The sequence below is a fragment of the Nestor notabilis genome, unplaced genomic scaffold (genome assembly GCF_000696875.1).
Source record: "Nestor notabilis isolate BGI_N333 unplaced genomic scaffold, ASM69687v1 scaffold5050, whole genome shotgun sequence".
NCBI classification, from domain to species: Eukaryota; Metazoa; Chordata; class Aves; order Psittaciformes; family Psittacidae; genus Nestor; species Nestor notabilis.
In genome coordinates this window covers 34,653-49,563 of record NW_009912308.1, presented here as the reverse complement: position 1 = coordinate 49,563, position 14,911 = coordinate 34,653, and the positions used below count along the sequence as shown (strand labels likewise).

Here is a 14,911-nt window from a genome sequence, read left to right as displayed (position 1 = left end):
CTGGAGGGGCTGTGCTCGAGGTGGGACAGGAGGGACGGGCCCGTAGCCGGCTCCGGAGCCTAGAGGTCCCCTCATGAGATGCTGCAAAGCCTGAGAACGGGTTCCAAAGTCCCCCTTCCCCATGGCCTTTGCCGCTGCCGGGCTGAATCCCGCGGGCGACCCCGGGCTCCGGCTGGCAACGGTCCCCCCCGCCCACTGCACTGCAGATCAAGCGGCTGGGGTTTGAGGTACATCCTTTCAGCTGCATTCTTTTTGCAGTTCTAATGTTGGTAGCATACAAAGGTATGGGTTTCATCCTGTAAATACAGTGGAGTAGCGCAGCACCTTGAAAATTAAGTCTTGCCTTGTGCTTGTCAGAGAACTGTTCCTTGTTTCCTTGAAATACCAGTGGCTGGGGTAAACTAAAATAAATAAAAATGTCTATGCTTTTTCGGGGGGAGGGGGGAAGCTTTAGAGAAGTCTTGTATTCTGTAGTGATTCATGAGCCTCAGGAAAGTGTTAATTTAAAATTAAAATGTTTGACTTGGAAAATGAGTGCAAAATGAGTACAAACGTGCACTGTGAAATGTAGATAATTGCCTTGTCTACCTTTAGGCTGGGCAGTAGAAACAGTGTAGTTGATTTGGATCCTGGAGCATATATTGTAGGAAGGAGTGCCTTTAGAATAAGCTTCGCTTCGCTTAGCTAATTTAAACACTGTGGTTCTCCAATTCTGTAGTAAACATGCTGACACCAAGCTGGAGTACACACTGAAATCAGCCAAGAAGTGAGTGTCCTTTTAGAGGGTGTAGTGTATGGTGAAATATCATAATGAAGAGCTGTTGCTTGTGATGCAAGCTTCCTGTAACCAGGCAAATACAGGGTGTTTATCATTTGACCTAAGACATTATAGGTGAAATGAGAAATAACTACCTATCAGAGGATAGTGGTTAGTAGCTTTTGCTCTACTTGCATGCCTATACAAGTCCAGTACTGCCAGGGTGTATTCTGAGACTTGTCTTTTTAAGTGTTTCCATCAATGATCTGGCTGAAGTCATTGACCTCTCTTCAGGTTTGTATGGGACACCTAAGATTGTGTTATTGAAGATCTTCATAAGTTAAGTGCTTTGTTCGCTGGTGCTAATATATTTAATAATGATTCTAACCTTGTAAGCCTCAATTTCAACCATCAAAAGGTACTTAATGACAGCCTGTGAAAATTTACTTAGTAATGCACATTGTTACAGTTATTCAGGCTTTGGGCATGTATGAAGGCCTAGTCTAGTTCTGCTCAAGTAGTCCTTTATAAAAGGTGGTCTTGCTCCACTAGATCTGTAAGGTTCTGCTCCAATACTGTATACTGTTCCAGATAATAGCAAAAGAACTCCTGAGTTAATGTGGTTAGCTTAACAAAAGATAAAAAATCAAAAGGATTGAGTAGGAGATCCTTGTACTGTTCAGGATGGGCAGTGACCTTTGCCCTCCTCTTACAAAACATTTATGACTTAAGCTTTGCTTTATTTTATTTCCCCCCTCATGTTTCTGTCTTTTCTCTACATTTCTTAAATTATACACAAAGACAGTAGGTAGGTTTGGATCTACCATAGCTTCTTCCCATTGTGGATGAGAGTTAAAATACTGTAGATCTTGCAAGAATACTCTCTTTGCACAAGTGAAAACTATTTGTAGGTGATTGAAATTACAGACCATTTTGAATTAAAATACTGATACCAAATACTTTTCTTGTTAAGTAGGTAAAGTTTAATACATACTCAAGGAATATTTAATATTTAAATATATATCTTAAAAATTACTGTATCTGGAGGGGGAAAGAAGATTGCTGTATCCATAGTTTTAACTCCTCTGTGGGGCAACCCTTTATCTTTCAGTTTATGTGTTTTTGTAATTTTGTACATACTGAATGTATTGTAAAGGTTACAACATACCACATTGGCCATGAAAAAAATTCTTTTCATCTTGTACTGCTATGGAAATATTTTAATTTTTTTTTCTTTTTTTAATATTGACTAAGCCAGGTCGCCATCATCTTTGTAAACATTATCAGTTATTAAAACTTTTCCTGCCTTCTTTTCAGGATTTATTTGGTGTGAGCATGGTTGTTCCTTTAATGAACCTTCATATCAAATCTCTAGGAGCAAGTCATACAGTTGCTGGAATAATAGGTGAGTTGCAGTGTTTGACTGATTTACTAAAGAATAAGATAACGTGGCCTCGATTATGCCTTACTGCAAATTGGTCATTGTAACATAATTCTTCCTTGCTAATAGCGTAATAGAAAGCAAGGCCAATTTCCAAGTAAAACAGCCATACTGTGTTAGACGCAAAGACTTGTCCAAACTTGCATACTGACAGTGCTTGGGGAAGAGCACTCTTGTTAAAAACAAGGAAGTCTTCTAGTGATACTTGTGCAGTTGCTTTTTCAGCATCCAAGAATTCGCAGCTCAGCAACTTTGGGAGCCAGAGGCATTGCTTTTAGTTTTATTGTTATTTACAGGCTTTGCAAACAGCATTTCTGTATCTGGTTCTCCTGAGCTTTACAAAGCCCACAATTGCTCCCTGTTTGATTAAATTTCTTGTAGCTGTCTTTTGGCAAAATATTTATTGTCTTTATGAGTGTTTACAAGTAAATTCTGAAGGTTTGGGATTTTATCTTAAAAATTAACTGATAAGTTTTGTGGTTCTAAAGTTCTTGTTTATATTTTATGGCTCTGTTGATGGCTTGTAATGATATTAAGTGCATGTTTTATAGCTGTGTGTGGTTGACATGGGCTCTGTTACTCAGTTTTTTATTACCTTCCTTTTGTATTTTGGATGGAATTTAGCACTGTCCATGAAATAATTGAGGTTCTACACTGAGTTGAGTATTATTTTAAGCAGCAATTCATCAAAAATGTGAGAAGCAGTATGTCTTGTTGACTGATGGGTCTTGGCGTATTGTGGGAAGGCAGCTGTATTGAGTTCCCTGAGACAAGTGCAGAAACTGCTGAAGGAGAAGGTGTGTCAAGTCAGTTTGCAGAGGTGAAAGCCATCCAGCTGGCCTTAGACTTTGCTGAACAAGAAAAATGGCCAGTACTTTATACTGACTCATGCATGGTAGCAAATGCCCCATGGGGGTAATTGCAGCAATGGAAGCAGAGTAACTGGCAACGCAGAGGTAAACCCATCTGGGCATTGTGGCAAGATAACCACTGCCCGGGTGCAGAACCTGGTGGTGAAGGTATGCCACGTAGAAGCTCATGTACCCAAGACCTGGGCCACTGAGGAGCGTCAGAACAACCAACAGGTGGATCAAGCTGCTAAGACTGAGCTGGCTCAGATGAATTTAGATTGGCAACATAAGGGTGAATTACTTTTAACCTGGTGGGCCCATGACACCTCAGGCCATCAAGGCAGAAATGCAACATATAGATGGGCTCGTGATCGAGGGGTGGACTTAACAGTGGACACTATTGCCCAGGTCATTCATGAATGTGAAACGTGCTGCAATTAAGCAAGCCACGTGGTTAAAGCCTCTCTGGTATGGAGGACGATGGCTGAAGTACAAGTATGGGGAGGCCTGGCAGGTTGACTATATCACACTCCCACTGACCTGCCAAGGCAAGCGCTATGTGCTTACCATGGTGGAAGCAATGATCATGTCATGCTCAGGTCTCTCAAACTCTTACCCAGAAAGGTTCTGAGTTACTGGCTGCGCTTAAACCATGAGAGTTCTTGGTTAAGTGCTAAATTCTACTCATGGTTTGTCCTGCTCCCTCTTATTCTAGTAAATTATTCCCAGAATGTCTTTCATGTTTCCTCATTTAAAATTTTTTGTGGTTTTCATTTTCTTAAAAAATTTTTAACATTGGTATTTTACTTGTTTGTTTTAGGATCTCTCTATGGTATAATGCAACTATTTTCCAGCACGTTTGTGGTGAGTTCTAACACTGCATTTCTGAGCATGTTGGTATTTCTATGGATTTTAGGGGGAAAAAGGGTAAGGTTAATAATAGTGTTTCTCAATGTTTCGAAAATGTTTATAGTGTTCATGTAAGCATTTTTGCTTGGAGGATCTAGTTTTTAGTTTGCATGGAACATACTTGTTTCATTTCTAGGGAATTGTCAGATTTTTCAGAACTAAACAGAATACAGTGGTCAAAAACTAGAATCCACATTTGGACTCAGATACATTACAGAGTATGTTGCAGTCACACAGGGTTCTTCTTCAGTGTTGGTGCTAGTAAAGCTGAAGTTTCCCTCAGTGCAGTAGTCTGTCCAAAAAGCAGTCTCACAAGTCAGCTCTTCATAAGCCTGTTATATAGAATTTGGTTTCCCTGCTTAATGAGCAGTGCCTTGTAATTTGTCATATGTCCTAAATTAATGTATTACATCTTTTGAGTTTTGTTTGGTTTTGTTTTCTGTTACCTGCTGATTTTTTTACATCCTAATCTAAGCAAGAATGCAAAGACTAAACCTCCTGAATGCATGTTTTACCCATCAATTCCTTAGATCCCTGTGTTTAGCCAGGAGCACCTTTAATATTATCTTGATACCTCCTAGCCTTTTTAAGAGAGCAGATTTTGAGCGTCTCAATGAAAAAACTGTTTCGTATGCCACCTGAAGTAATTTGCGTCTATGATCTTATGATTTGAAATGCAAAACCATTGCATACTTTCTCAAAAAACCTGTTTCCTCTTTGGAATCAAGCTGATCTATAAGCATGCTAAATGCAAATTTACAGTTTGCCCTTCTCATAACTACTCCCTACCTGTCTCTCCTCAGCTGACAAACTCCTCACAGCTAAGATCATTCATTTTAGGATTCTCAACAAGTATCTAGTACATAGCAACCATTGATGCAAACAAGTATTAGTGGATGGTTGTAGTAACATTTTCAGAGTGCCGTTACTACTAGTATTTCATGGTGTATATTACAAGACTGTACTTTTAAAAGAGGGAAATTAATTTTTAAAAAGCCTTATGCATGACATTAAATGGAGTCATAGTTTCAGCAGGTGCACTGCCAGCAGGGCAGAACTCTGCTTGTGACTTCAGGAATTTAAGCACTTAGGAATGTTGTGTTATAAGCTTATTAAGCTTTCATTGATAGTCCTTTCATCTCTTTTCTCAGTTTAATTTAGAAGTATTGGTTGTTCACTGTACATAGTTAAATGTTTTAAAAAGCTAATCTTAATTTCTTGATTTGTGAAAGGGCTGCTGGAGTGATATAGTAGGAAGACAGTATTCCCTGCTTGCTTGTATTCTTCTCAGTGCACTGGGTTACTTCCTTCTTGGAGCATCCACCACTGTGTTCCTGTTTGCAATTTCTAGGGTCCCTGTAGGTGAGTAAACACTTGGCATTTTGCAGTTTAAATTCCCCATAGTCTCAGCTTGAGAATTACTACTACAGAAAACATGGTATGTAGATAGCTACATAATATCATCACCCAGCAGCACCAGCTGAACCTTAGTAATGGAAAAATCTCTACAAATCAATCATTCTCATGATATTTTCCTGAAAGTAATTTGAAATGTTGTTGTGGTTTAACCCAGCAGGCAGCTAAACACCACTCAGCCACTCACACACACAGTGGGATGGGGAGAAAATTGGGGTGCAGGGGAATGTAAAATTTTTGGGTTGAGATGAAGATAGTTTAATAGGACTGAAAAGGAAGGAAAATAGTAATAATATACACTATTACATAATATTACAATGTTACATAATATTACATAATAATATACAATAGTAATAATATACAAATAATATACAAATCAAGTCATGCACACTGCAGTTGCTCACAGCCCACCGACTGGTGCCCAGCCAGTTCATGAGCAGTAGTCCCTAGCCAGCTTTCCTCCTAGTTTATATCCTGAGTGACATCACATGGTATGGAATATCCCTTTGGGCAGTTGTGGTCAGCTGTCCTGGCTGTGTGCCCTCCTAACTTCTTGGGTCCCTCAGCCTACTCACTGAGGGGCACCCAGGGTGGGCTGAAAAGCTGAAGAGTCCTTTACTTAGTGTAAGCTAAAACATCAATGTGTTATCAACATAATTCTCTTCCTAGATCCAAAACACAGCACTGTACCAGCTACTAGGAAGAAAATTAACTCTATGCAACTGAAACCAGGACAATTGTATACTCAACAACTGTCACAACTTTTATGCCACCTTGAATGGCTGAATTATATGAGGAATATAGCAATACTTTGAAAGAGGCTATTGTAAGTTTAGTCATAACAGGTACACAACATACCAGGTAACTGCTGGAAATCTTGGCCTGCATTTGTAGTAGAGAATAGAATGATACATGTGTTGCTGTTTTTTCTCTTGCTGAAAATATACCTCAAAATGACATTACAAAATTTGGCTGAACTTTTAGGTCACTGCTTCAGCAGAATATTTATGTTGTGCAAAAGTGTGTATGTTTGTGGCACTGAAGCTAAGTTTGTGCCAGGGTTCATTTCAGAGTTCTTAAAATAACTGAACACCTATTGCATATATTCTGATATAATAAGCATTGCTATTACTATGAACACATCTACTAAAGGCCACTTTTATGGCCCATAGTTTTGATTTAGGAGCTGTTAATCTTGTTTCTTAATTTAAAGACAATTTGCTAATGAATTATTTAGTTGATATTTGACTAATCAGTAGAAATAATACTTTTAAATCCTAGTAGCACTGTGACGGTGACAGCATTTCCCTGGTCAGAGGGAAGGAGCGTAAAAAATGGCATTATTAATATTCCTGCAGTCTGCATACCCTTCTGTGCCCTTCTTTTACCACCCACCAGTTTCCCATAGAAATTTGGTGTATTGCAATCCTGGAAATCTTCGTACTCGGCAAAGCTGGTACAGAGCTATGTTCATACTCAGACAAGCTGTTCCTACCTCACCTTTACTCACCCACAAGTTCCTATTGTAGTGACCATTTTGTTCCTACTGTGCTTCAACACTCAGCTTAGTTAAGTCTTCTTTCAGCAGGGCTGTAGGAGCATAACTTTGACCAGAGGTCTGAACTGATTGCCTTGATCAAAATTACCTAAGCCAAATCCTTGAACAGCCAGGATGACGGCTGCATGACTAGCATTGAAGAATGTATGGTTAATGGAGTTTTAAAAATACCAATCATGTAGATTTTGACCATTGATATTGCAGATAGCATCTGTAATTTTTAATCTTTTCGACTGAGCAATACATGTTTATTATTTTGTTTATATTACATTGCAGGTATCTTCAAACATACACTGTCCATCTCTAAAGCCCTGCTTTCCGACTTGGTTTCTGAGCGAGACCGCCCTTTAGTGATGGGACGCTTCAATGCAGCCTCTAGTGTGGGCTTCATTCTGGGGCCTGTTGTTGGTGGCTACCTTACAGAGCTGGAAGATGGCTTTTATCAAACATCCTTCCTCTGTGCCTCCATCTTCCTTCTGAATGCTGGTAAGTTGTGTGACGTATTTTGCATTTTGGATACCTTCGTTCTTCACTTTTGCGTTTTTATGCTATTTCTAATACCTTGGATTCATAGGGTGTTCATCATCTATGGCATACATGTTCTGTCTACCAGTACTACCCTTTGAATTTGAACCTGTGTGGAATGGTGGTAGTTTTGAAACAGTTAACCTCCAGGTGCTTCTCCTTTGTATTATGTATACCATTTTTACATTGAGACACAGGAAAAGGAATTTTTAATATGCCCAAAGATGAAGACTAGAAATCATCTTTAGCCTTTAGATTTGTTTATATGTTGTGAGTGTGGCATCTCGGTGTTTTCCTTCCTTGCTTTCACTGCATTTAAATAGAACTGATACCGTGAAAAACACTAGACTTAATCTTTGAAAATTTTTAAAGTGAAATTATTAAGTAATTTTTAAATTTTGATCTTTACACTAAGTACATGGTTACAATCAAGCTAATGTCTTCCATGTGAAGTTAATGCAATTGAATAAAATCAACTAATTTCTTGATCTGTATAGGTCTTGTCTGGATGTTACCCTGGAGTGAAGAAAACACTGGCAATAGGGAACATCAACAAGGCAAAAAAGGAACAGACAGCTTCTCGACAAAAGCAAATCACAACCTGCACTTGAAATCAGCAACTAATGGAGCTATGGCAAGCGATGGTCTTTTCCAGTCTCCATGGATCCAAGTTACAACAGTGCTGAAAAGGATTAAAGGAATTGCATGCTCTGATCTGTGGGATATATTTTTAGTGCGGTTGCTGATGTCTGTTGCTATACTGCTGTACTACAGTAATTTTAGCCTGGCCTTGGAGGAGAGATTTGGGCTGAAACCCTTGTTCGCTGGATACCTAATGAGCTATAGCAGTGCACTTGGAGTCCTGGCTGGTTGTCTGCTCGGACCAATAACAAGACTCTATCAACACAACACATACAGAATTTTGTTGCACTCTAGCACTCTTACCTGCACGTTGATTCTCCTGTATGCTTCAGCGCAGAGCGTATGGATGGTCATTTTGTCTTCCACATTCTTAGCCTTTTCAACTACTATAGGTCGTACTTGTATCATTGATCTTGAGTTGACCATTGGTGGGAATGAGGCCAGCGGTACGCTTCTGGGCGTTGGACAGTCTGTGACATCAGTTGGACGTATACTTGCCCCACTCCTTTCTGGAATTGCTCAGGAGTTCAGTCCCTGTGGCCCTCCAAGTCTAGGGGTTGGACTAGCTTTAGCAGCTATTTTGATAATGAATGCAAACAAACAAAAATACTGTAGCCATGGAAATGTGAAGTTAAAAAATCAATAGTTGCAAATTTGGATTGCATAGATGTACCTCAGAGGAGAGGCAAAGTGGATCAACCTGAGGTGGTGCTTAACACTTGCCAGACTTGTACAGTAGTAACAGGATCTTTTAAGAGGGCACATTATATTCACATGGAGGCAACTGCTTACAAATATTTCTGCTGCAGGAATGTTAAATCTAGACAACTTTTATTCTAACTAGTACCACTACAACACTTGTGAGGGGGACAGGTGTTGCTGTATAGTACTGTCTGGGATTTCTTTACGGTTTTTTAACCTTTTTGGAGGGAAAAAAATGAATGACGTGAAATACACAAATCCTGCTTGTAGCTCACATTTGAAACAGTGTTTTTATTGATAGATTATTAGAAGACAGAAATTGATCCTTATTATTTACTCAGAGACAATGTTTTATTATTTAATCAGAAGGAGAACTTGTAATACAGCTCGTTAGCCTTAATTTCTTATGCTGTGGTCTGCTGCCATTTGTCTGCCATGACAGTAGCTTAATTAACAGCATGTTTGTTTATGTGATTTTGTTAAGCATACTTGTTCTACAAAACTTGCTGCTCAGCATGATTAGGCACCTTGGGGTGGCCATCCGACCCCTGCTGATGCCTGGTCTTTACCAGGTAACAGAATTGGGTATATGCTAACTTCATACACTAGAAGGCCTAAAATGGATAATTTTAGAATAATACAGTGTCATTCAAACTGAAACTGAGACCAAATGTAAGCTTTATTGAAACTTGAACTGGTGGTTTCTGTTTAGTAATAACTTCTACTGAACAACTTTATCATAAATTAATTGTTAGTATTTTCTGTGCAGTTTTTCTACCTTAAAAGAATAAATTTGCTATGACTATTAAAGGTGTGCTGGATCAACTAGCAGTAGTTTGTGGATCTTCATGAGTGCATTTTCTCTCATCTCTGGAGGCATAAGTGACATTTCAGTGACGAGGAAAAACTGTGTATTTGTTGGTATTGTGGTCTTCATTTGTCTGCACCACTTAACTAATGAGAGGTTACTCTCAGAGCTATACAATGAGTTGTAGCACTGTCTCCTGTGTTTACTGTTCAAGCTCATATTACTTGCCAGTCACCACTGTTTGCATTTCATTTGAAACATACAAAAAAATGTATTTTGCACTGACAACATTCCGTATGCTTTCCCTAATATTACTCAATGAAAGTACAAGGTCAACTGTGTGTAATTTCGGGGGGTTTTGGTTTTGTTTTATTAAACTAAAATTAGTTATGTCCTTAAACACATCCATGCAAATAATGTTGCTGCTTTAGGACAGTCATAGATGGTGTTTTGCATTTTTTAATTTTTATTTTCTTTACCTTTTCCAGTACCTGTTATCACTTAAAACCTTCTTGAAACCTCAGTGAAACCAGTGGCAGCACCTTGGGGCTACATATAGAACTCTGAGTTGTTTTAATTGTATATATTGACATAACGAGTATGTCTTATTAATGCTGTGATTTTAGTACATATCCTCAGAGTTCCTTATTGTAATAATCTGTGTTTCATTTCCCCTAGGAATGTGAGGCATTTTCAAGCGCCTTACTTCCTCCTGTCTTGTTTGATAGATGCCCCAGAACATTCTAGTCCTAATTTTCCTATTTTCTTTCTTTTCGTTTTTTCTTTTTTCTTTTCTTTTTTTTTTTTTTTTTTATTTTTTTATTTTTTACCTAAATCCACCTTTCTGTAAGTCAGGGGCTTCTGTTTTGCAACTATAGTGAGGGGTAAAGGAGAAGGATAGGAAAAAAACCTTCCAAAAATAATGTATATGAAAGAGTAGTTTTTCTTACATTTGTTGGTTATATGAGGTAACCTAACATTTACCCTTATAAGTTGCTGCAGTGATTAAAGCTGAATTCTATAAACACCATAAAATTCAGTTTATCCTATCATATACAGCAGCCTGAATATTGCTTATAAAACCTTCAAAATTTCACTGGTTTTGTTTATACACAAGTGAAAAATGTGCTTTTCGCAATCTGCAAATATTTTTGGTTTATTTTGAAAAAGCGGTTCTCCAGATAAGCAAATTAAAATGGAATTAAATAATCAAATTAAGAAATCTATGGAAGGCTGGTCTCAGGGGCATGTTGCCACTGACGTTACAGAAGAGAAGTTTTTTCTTGTAGGCCAAAATGATTTCTGAAGTGCTGCAGAAACATTTCTTCTCTGTTAAGCTTCAGTTACAGAGAGGTTGCCACTACTTTTTTTTTTTTCTTATATATTTTTTTAAGGAATAGAAATAAAATGAAGTGACATTCCACATCTGTCATTTTGTCTCTGTTGTCCCGTCCTTTGCTGAAACTACAGCCCAAGTCAATATGAAATGCAGATGTTTTATTTTTTTTCTTCAAGCTGGTCCTTCAAATGATCATTTGTATCTGCCTGCTTTTCATATAAAAGGCATAAGAGTCAAGGATTCAACCAAGAAGTGGTTTGACAATATATGAAATAGAAGAAAAGAGAGAAAATAGAGAACTTACCAGTTTTGAGACAAAATACTTGAAACTACTGTTCTAGTGCCTGTTTGGATCCCTTGTGCTGCCTCTTTGTTGCCATAACTGTGCAAGTTCTGAGAGTGATGAGTAAATGACATCCCTGGAGACGAGGAGACGTGACTTCCCCTTTTAAGTTGAGGGAGGAGCAGTTGCAGCTATTTTTTGCTACAGTCTAGTGGGCTTTAATGAATTACTCAGCAGTTTCTTGAATCCAGTAGTATTTGAAAACTGGAACAAAACAGATCTGAACATGGACTAAAGAAAAATGTTTCTACCTGCAAATCACTGCAAATGAAGGTTTTTCTCTTTCTTGCTGTTTGTGTTAGTTTTGGGTTGGTTTTCTTGGGCTTGTTGGGGTTATTTTTGCCTTTTACCTTTGGAAATTTCCACTTTTTTACCAGTGATTACTTTTCTGACCTTTATGATCAACTGATGTTGAAGAGGCTGTGGATACAATGTAATAATTTATTTCTGTAAAACAGCTGGTAGCATATGATATGTACTGATTTTGTTGCTTTTAAATGATTAACCAAATGTAAGGTTTATTCCGTGTTGGTGTATGCTGCATACCTTTGAAGAAATCCTTTATAAACACACCAATTCTGCAGATTTCGGTGTCTTGTCCTGTTTTCTCTGAATTTCCTCTCCATAGCACCATCACAGAGGTCAGTACCATTCTTGTTTTCTGAGAACAGGTTCATTAGTGAACAGATAACGCAGCAACAAAACAGGACAAGTGTTTTTTACTAACTGGTTTGCTCGTAACTTCAGGCAATCCATAATGCCGCTGCATTCCAGCTGATGGGAACCTCTGTGGGTATGTTCAGGTGTTGCCAGACCCCCATTTCATCACAGGTGAAATTACCCATTGGTAAGCGATGCTTTATATCTTGGCACCTTGGGATTTGAAAACCCATGACTCAACTGTACTGTTATTTCTAGAATTGTAAAGACTGACAAAGAGCTGATCATGAATCTTGCAAGGAGTATAATAGAGCCTGAACTTTGATAATCAAATGATTGTGAGTAGAGCTCAGACTTCTTTCTTATAAAAATGAAAGTTTGTAGAGATTGCCTCAGGGACCTGGGCAGGGCCAAGGGCAATGGTGGCCAGGCCCCCTACACATACAGAAGAAGCCCATAGGGAGCACCAGTGAGAAGGTGCACCACCCACAGGGTGGGCAAACAGTCCATGGCCTGTCAACAAAGGTGTAGTGCAGCAGTTTGGGTGGCAGCTGAATCTCTGCCAGGGAGCAACGGTATCAACCCGGTAAAAAGCTATGGCCTCTGAGCTCTGCACCCACCACAACTAACAGAGCTCCCTGGGCAGTGCTCTGGTGGGAACTGCAGGTTCCTGGCTGCGGTGTGTACTCTACGGCACTAACAGATGGCAGGAGTGAGCACACCTATGGGAGGTGTGACAGGTACAGGAACTCCTCCATGTAGTGACTACTCCTTACAGCTGCAGGAGGAGGTGAGTAGGTTGAGGGGTATCAGGGGGAACAAGAGAGACAGGGAGACTGTTGGAATCACACCCTACCTTCCCTGAGACAGGCCCAACAGCCAGGCAGGACACATGATGCAGAGGATTGCCTCTTTTTTCTCTACCTGGCTGAACACAGTGACATAAAGGGATAGGGGGCAATGGCGACAAGTTCCTGCAAAGTGCAGCAGGCGCATCTCCTCTGTGACTGCCCCCTTTCCCAGGTGCCCTTTCACAATAGGTATGAGGCTCCACAAGTGGAACCAAGAAATGATGACAATGGTTCATCTAGCGTGGAGGTGTCACTGACATTAAGTCAGCCTACACGCTGCTCCCATAAAGGAAAGATGGGTCATTGTCATAGGAGACTCCCTTCTGAAGGGAATGGGAGACTCAATATTCAGACCAATCCACTTCTTGGGGAAGTCTGCTGTCTCCCTGGAACCCAGATTAAAGATGAGATGAGAAAGCTTCCTACCTCAGTACAGCCCTCAGATTATTATCAGATTTTTCAGGTAGGGAGCAATGAAGACTTGCAACAAGAAGTCTGAGGTCAATCAAGAAGACTTCATGGCGTTGGCACAACAGGTTAAAGGTTCAGGAGCACAAATAGTGTTCTCTTCTATGCTTCCAGTTGCAGGGAATGATGATGGAAGAAACAGGAAGAGCCATCAGATCTATACCTGGCTCCAAGCCTGCTGTCACAAGCAGGATTTGGGGGGTTTTGATCACGGGTCAGTTTACACAACAGCAGGCCCGGTGAAGGCTGGGGTATCCCTGCCTCAAAGGGGGACAGGATCTTTGCACAGGAGTTTGCAGGGCTCATGGAAAGAGCTTTAAACTACATTTGACGGGGGAAAAGGATAAAACCAGGCTCACTAGAGACAGGCCTGGGGGCACCATACCAATGCTTGAGGGACAATGTGCCAGCAACGTCCTTTGGTCTGCTCTCTCAGTGGAGGTAGGGGATGGAGAGCCATGTGACAGCAAAGACACGAGGGTTGTTGATGTGTCAGAAACCACAAAGTGCCTGAGAATGGTCACATAGCAATTCGGGCTTCTCCCCACAAAAAAGTGGCAGGATCCATAGCCCAACTGAATTGCATCTACACCAATGAATGCAGCACAGGCAACAAATGGGAGGAGCTGGAAGCCATCATGCAGCTGTGGAAAACTATTATATAGATGCCATGATGGAAACATGGTGGGATGACTCTGCTAAAATGAGGGATAGCATCTGAGAGGGATAAATCTCTCCCTGATTTAAACAGAACTTGAACTGGGTAGTCCACGACCTCTGTGTACTGTGTCCTGAAGCAATTTCTCCTTCTCATGCTTGGGCTTGATACCCCCTCCATCATGTTTTCTGGCCTGAGCCTTCAATCTATTGCTGGCCTGGCTGGGGCTGTGTATTGCAGATGCCATGCTTTAAGCACATTCACAAGCCTATTTTTATAGGATCAGAGCTCTTGTAATAAAAAAGCATTCCTCCAGCCAATTTCAAAATCCTTCATCTTTTCTTCAGGATTTGGGGGATGTTGGTAGAACTTAGACAATTTTGGAAATAGTGACCAGCTGAAGCATTTCTTGCAGTGTCAGCCTTAAAACGTTTCTGGTGTCTGGATTTGGTGGACTTGGCATCTCTTGAAAAAGGCAGCGCAGTGTGCAGTGTGTATGCTCCCAGAGATGCCAAGATACCCTTCAGAACAGCATGCATGTCATTTTGTCCAAATTTTAAACTTCGTTTCTCCATGTGATTTCTATGTGGCTTCAGTGGAGAAGAATATCAAGTTTCTAAATTGCTATGCAGCATAGATTTCTTTTGTTGAACACCTGTGGTTTCAGTGGAGTTTGCAACATACTTTAGTACCAAGTAGGAAAGCCTTTAAAATTTTACCTTTTATGGCAGGTTATTTTCATATTCTCTTTCAAATATCTGCTTAAAACAGATAACTGGATGTCTATCTAATCTGTAGGCCTTGCTATACCTACTTTCTTAGGTATATTCACTCTTTACTTTCAATTTAAAAGCCTTTCAGCAGCCGAAGGGTGAAAGAAATTCTTAGAAAAACCTCATTCAGACTGTAACATATATTTTCCTACTGCACCTAACACTGGAAAATTGGGCATTGTGCTTCCTTAAAAAGGCAATAAAATATCA

At 39.8% G+C, this 14,911-nt stretch overlaps 1 protein-coding gene across 1 annotated transcript; it reads left to right on the top strand.

Annotated features, from left to right (window-relative positions):
* Nucleotides 1–2,050: 2,050 nt before the first annotated feature.
* Nucleotides 2,051–8,745, top strand: MFSD9 (major facilitator superfamily domain containing 9). The gene is made up of 5 exons (XM_010018797.1): nucleotides 2,051–2,162; nucleotides 3,870–3,913; nucleotides 5,191–5,320; nucleotides 7,209–7,418; nucleotides 7,955–8,745. The coding sequence occupies exons 1-5, from the start codon at nucleotides 2,093–2,095 to the stop codon at nucleotides 8,743–8,745; spliced, it is 1,245 nt and encodes a 414-aa protein (XP_010017099.1). The 5' UTR covers nucleotides 2,051–2,092.
* Nucleotides 8,746–14,911: the final 6,166 nt, after the last annotated feature.

Bases quoted from the DNA above. Each gene is read 5' to 3' on its own strand.
- MFSD9 (XM_010018797.1), top strand. From the start codon at position 2,093: ATGGTTGTTCCTTTAATGAACCTTCATATCAAATCTCTAGGAGCAAGT. The intron at 3,914-5,190 runs GTGAGTTCTAAC...GATTTGTGAAAG, and splicing joins TATTTTCCAGCACGTTTGTG to GGCTGCTGGAGTGATATAGT. The intron at 7,419-7,954 runs GTAAGTTGTGTG...TGATCTGTATAG, and splicing joins CATCTTCCTTCTGAATGCTG to GTCTTGTCTGGATGTTACCC.